The following is a 6000-nucleotide window of genomic DNA, read 5'->3' as shown; positions in this document are numbered from 1 at the left end:
TTAATTAGGGGAACCGACTTGTTGCATGGATATTGTTCTCGATTCCGTTGTAGAGGAGGTAGTAATCGAGGCTACGCTGTTATTTGATAAAATCTTGAATGGATTGCAACTCAGCTCGCCAAATCGTATTAGTAGCATTTGCTTGATCCTCTTTGTACACACTAATATGATAAAAATGATGGCACCTTGCAAAGAATTTATTATGTCGACGGTATACCAGAAGAATGTTGGTATGTCAATTACGAAACACCACGATAATATCTCCAAAACCCAACATATTTCCATCACTATGAACAGCATGAAGTACATATTGAACCTGTGAGCAAATATATTTTTGTATTGTTTGTAATTACAGTCATAATTATTGTATCATAAACTGTAGACCTTTGTTTATTTCTGTCATGACGGTTACTCTCCAAATCTTTCAACTGATAAGCTGTACGTATTTTCTGGTATAGAATCGTCAGTGTTGTCAGGTTGAAAAAAATAATATTACTGATAACAATAACACCTACGGGTATGAAAAAATATAATATTTTTGCTTCAGATTCTGAAACAAGAAACAAAGTTTTATTGTACGATATTACATATATATTAATATAATACGTATAAATAACGTGTTCATTATCTAAATTAAAAGTTATTCAAATTTAATCAAGATAAATAAATTTTCCGCTAGTGTTATTACTAATTGCTGAATTACTTACTACTGAACCAAAATTTATCTACGCAAATTTCTGGTCGGATCAAATCTTTCGATAGTCCGGGGGCATTATCCATGACGACACAGACAACGTTAAAAATGATGGTGATTCCCCATGCATACATCGAATACAGTATAAGCTTCTTTTTATCATGCTTTGCTTTTGTTCGATGCAAACGGAGTTTTCTGTAAAATGCAATTTATGTTTAGCCAACAAATTATTATCCAATATACTCGTTCAAAAACATATTATCTCTCCCTTTCTAAAATTAACGCTTTGTAAAGCAATAATCATATACATTTATACGTAAACAGACGCATACACTCGTGTATACATATATAATAGAAATTTTTTGCAATAAAAAATTACAGATTTACAGATTTAATCGATTTATATGATTTTAATATGTTATTCAATATTATTAAGATCGATAAAGATGCGTAAAGAATATAAAGGTTGTTAAATTGTTAGACAATTTAGCTCGTGATAGTTTATAGTACTGCGGTATAGTTTGGCAGTGTTGCGTTTTAAGCTTGAAAAAAATACGGCTCTTAATTAAAAATCTATGAACGTAGTATAAAAATTCACACGCAATTATATAGAAGCACCTAGATCATAGCTTGACCGTTGCGGCATACCAGCATCGGTATTCATTGGTTTATAATACAAATGTTGTTAATGGATGTACAAGTATTTAAACTATAATCCTTAAAGACGAAAAGTTTTTTTTTTATAAAGTTTGCTATCTGAACAATTTGAAAATATTTTGTTTCAACCTACTTAAGAAATATGAAAATCATTTGAATCAATATTTTGCACCTATTAGTGAACATTATACGTAGTACTTGCGTAAACAATATTATATGAAACGAATTGCATACCTAAACGCCCACCAAAGGTCGAAGCATGTTACATTTAGCCAAAGAAAACTCGATAAAAAGAAGAAGTTGTAAATATATGCTGAAAAGATCAAACAAATAATGTGTTAATTATTAAGCATATATATTAGAATGACAATTATTTATGATTATGGAAATTATTTATATGAAATTTACATGGAAATTATTTATAATTTATTATATATAGTTATTAATTGCTATACGTATATCTTTTTTGCGAAATTTTTATGATGTCTGCTGAATTGCAAATTTGTAAAAAGAAATTATTTGTTCAAATTAAATGTTTCACTGTATAATTTCTCTATTTAAATAAAAAAATTATCTACAGAAATGTAACTCATTTTATATATACATATACATATGCTGTACCACGTACCTAATACAACGCAATAGTTTTTTTCAGCTAAATTAGGAATTCGTTCGTCGACGTACGTAATCGCGTTTGTGATGAATACTGAACTCACGTATGCACGCACCGTATAACCATGCACATTTCGGAATTCTGGCAATACGGAATATATTATGAACGTCAGCAGTAAAAACGGCGTTGACACTAGGAGGAACGTGGATTCATATGTGGCAAATTTAGTATGTTCATCAGTGCAGAAGAACGCATCATACACGTTCCGATGCAAAATGGCAAAGCAATAAGACGTTGGTGAAATTATTGTGCCATCATCTTGGTACAAAGAGCCATTGATTAGAAACAAATGTGTATTGTGATCAAGCAGACGTCGTCCAAATCCACCTTCGACGCATGGATCGCGAACAATCAAAAAAAGTTCGTCCAATGTTTCCTTGGAATTGTTCTCGTCTTTGTACATTTTTGGAAAAGTGAAATTTTTCTGTCCATGGTGGACGCATTGTCCATCTGCCGTCAAGTTATTAGCAAAAGGACAACAGAGCTGAATGCAAGTAAGATTGTCACAGCACGCTTCATACTGAACAAAGGGAATTTTAAATATTTTATTGGGATTTCTGTGGAGTTCGTACGATGTGGAATTGTTCTTGTCTTCAACTTTCGTGAAATTATCATTAATTTTTTGTAACATGGGATCATTGATCTCTGTCGAATTTATGGAGGGCTCCATGTATGTCTGATTATTCTCTTCATGATTTTTTAGTGTATGTTCACGATGGTGATCGTATTGCACCGAATTGTTCTCGCAATTACTCTTTGTAGAATTGATACAGGATTCATATTGCATTTCATCGTTATTCTTCATAGAATTCTCGTGTGAATTGCACTGTGTTAAATTTATTTCTTCGTTTTGATATTTCGTAGGACGATCTACGTAAAGGTCAAACTGCACTATCGAGTTGTCGTTTTGCTTACTGTAATTCGCAAAATTGTCTAGAAATTCTGAGGACGAAGCAGCAAGCAGAAATGCGAAACAAAGTGCGATACTTGGTTGATACATTATGGATACAAATTATTGAAACGAATTCACAAAACAACTCAGTTTTTCTTGTCTTCTCTCTAAGTAAATTTTTAGCGTAATATTGCCAATTCTGGAAAGAAGCGTAATTGCTTCATTCTGCAACACTTTTGTTTAAATAATTGATAAATGATACGGAGCCAAAGAATAATCTTTATTTAGTAAAGAAGACTTTGTAAAACAGGTGTTTGATCTCGATCAACAGCCAGACGAGAAAGAGATCACGCTAGCAGCCATTACCGCTAATCATTATAATCACGGTATGCTTGATTCTGGCAATAAAGTGCCCTTGTTCTCTCAAGAGAAGTGTAGGTATATTTAATTCATTCTCAACGAAGAAGAATACACGATTCGTCGACCACGTCTCGCGACGCAGTTGTACCGCGAAACGGTGCGGTGGGCAGCAGCCTTCAAACGAAACATTTTTTCGTACATTTGGTTACACACCATCACCAAGTTATTGCAACGCAATATATGATTGTATATTTTTTTATCGAGAACACGTAAGCAAGAAAAATTTATGTATAGTACACGTTTTTCCAACAAACGTTAAAATCAAATATGACATTTATAACAGTTATGATTGATTGATTTGAAGTTAAATATATGGTGACGGATAAGATGACAAGTACTACGTTTAATTTCACTTTCGCGGTTCACTTTCAGCAAACGATAGCGCACGAATATAGTACTAAGGCAAGTAGCAAATTAAGACTACTGAATGACTGCTGAATGAGTTGTTCCTGCCATTGATGCGGTGTTAAATAAAAGCTATTTTTCTAGAAATTTACTCATGTATGTAGTAATACTTAATAATGATGAAAGACACTATACCGATAAACAAATTTTTGAAGATAAGAGTTTAACCACTGTTTGGATAATAATGTTATCATATGGAAATATGTGGGTGGTACATGATAGAAAGCATTGTATGTATGTATTTGTATATGTGTAACATCTTTTATAATTTATATGTATCATTTTTTATATCAAAATATTTTAATGAGTCTACGAGGATCGACTGATAAGTGATAAATGCATACGTCCGTAATGTAACCTTGTTTGCGGTTACAAGGTTATTTATTTAATGTTGCACTGATGTGTGCATTATTTATCGCAGTTTCTTTTATATGATATTTTTTTTCATAATTTTTTCCCCATTATTTTACATAGAAATATATGTATTAAGTAAAACATTTGAGTTATTAAAAGAATAAAATAACTTGCTTTCTAAGGCCCCGTACCTATATAATATAATATGTTCATCGTTATCGAATTTTTATATTAAGAATGCATTAGATGCGTAATCAAATAATACAATAAATAATTGATAATTTAATGCATGTTTAGTGCATATGGACGAGTTAGTACAAAGGTGTTGTCTATACGATGTAATAGCTAATGGTTATTAGCTAATACTTATAATTCATAATTCTCAGGCTTCTCTTTGATATCAAAATCGTATATCTATAGTAACCGTTATGCAAAGAACATCGTATATTATGTCATATCTTTTGTTAATAGAATAATTTTCTACGTAACTTTTTCATTTTATTGTAGAAAAAAATTTTTAATTAACGTTTAAGCGATTATCTTGTGAAGAATTCTATTTAATCCTAATATTCGATCCAATCTTCATCAGAAATACAATTTTTTAAACATCGCGTTATATAAAAAAGTTAAAAACTATATAACTACTGCAACACACGAATTTTGTTCAATGAGTAATTTTGTAAAGCCTGATGTACAATTGAGTAGTTGTAAACGTGATCGTAGTTGTAAGAATCCTCCAATCACAGTTGAATATTCTCCTTGTATTCAACTGTAATTGATTAATTCTTATAACTACAACTACATTTATGCAATTGTAGGTCGGGCTTAATACAATTTGATGTATGAGTGTATCAAAATCTATCGAGTTTTGCCAAACAAATTGCTAATATACTATATTTCTATTTATATAATGTAGTTGATAGAGTATGTTTTAGGTGATCTCTAGTGATCTTTATATTTTTTGTTGCGACATTTATCGTTATATTGTTAATATTTTATCCTTATCAATTTATTCATATAAATATATATTTTCAAGAAAATTATTTTGTAAAAAATTTTTTTTTTCAACGATTAATTTTGTCCGCCGTTTTTTAATGTCTGAGGAGAGCTCAATCCGAAAGCCGAAACTTGTAACATATTTTTATTTATTAATACTTATTTATATTTTTATTATTATATTTAATTGTTTGAAGGCGAATTAGTTTTAAGCAATGTTTAAATTATTATTGAAATTATTGATTAATTATATATTTTATTGTTGAACAAAATCTTTTTGACTTTTATATCGCCCTGGACATCATATTATTTATTTTTATATAACGAGTCCTTATTTCTTTTCTATTAATTTGTTTTTTTTTTCTTATAAAATATATATTAAATCAATTATAGATAAAGGGTATTTGAAGAGAATCCATGTTTCAGAATATTATTAATAGTATTATATATTAAATATAAAGGCACAAACAATAAAGGAGTACTTTTCTACTTTCTATAAATTCCTACGGTATTAAGATGTTTCATACATTGTCTACATGTTTGATATACAGACAATTACACATCTCACGGCAACAGTCGCCATAGAATTACTCTCAGAGATGGAGAAACACTTACGATAAAGTTAAACTATGGATCTTTGATCTCTGTCGAACTTAAATAATTTAATTATAACTCTATTCACAACCTTATAAGAAAAACGTTCACAATGTATTTATTTTTCTTTTACGTAAATGGAACGCTATTATTCTTAATGCTCGTGTTGACGATTCGTTCGGTTAAATAAACATATATTAACGTCTCGATATGATTATATATAAAATTCTCGATATGAAAATTGTTAACAAGTTCAAAAACATAATTTTCTTGGTAAGTCTTTCAATACGTTATACAACTAGATATATACTGCTT

At 30.1% G+C, this 6000-nt stretch overlaps 1 protein-coding gene across 1 annotated transcript; it reads right to left on the bottom strand.

The window, feature by feature from the left end:
• Positions 1-3024, bottom strand: LOC108775110 (G-protein coupled receptor Mth2). The gene is made up of 5 exons (XM_018541394.1): positions 1980-3024; positions 1586-1664; positions 708-889; positions 385-550; positions 1-316 (listed from the first exon to the last, which is right to left on the bottom strand). The coding sequence occupies exons 1-5, from the start codon at positions 3022-3024 to the stop codon at positions 1-3; spliced, it is 1788 nt and encodes a 595-aa protein (XP_018396896.1).
• Positions 3025-6000: the final 2976 nt, after the last annotated feature.

Source organism: Cyphomyrmex costatus, unplaced genomic scaffold (genome assembly GCF_001594065.2).
Source record: "Cyphomyrmex costatus isolate MS0001 unplaced genomic scaffold, Ccosl1.0 scaffold106, whole genome shotgun sequence".
NCBI classification, from domain to species: Eukaryota; Metazoa; Arthropoda; class Insecta; order Hymenoptera; family Formicidae; genus Cyphomyrmex; species Cyphomyrmex costatus.
Note: the sequence above shows the minus strand (reverse complement) of the source record. Positions and strands in the feature narration are given on the sequence as shown.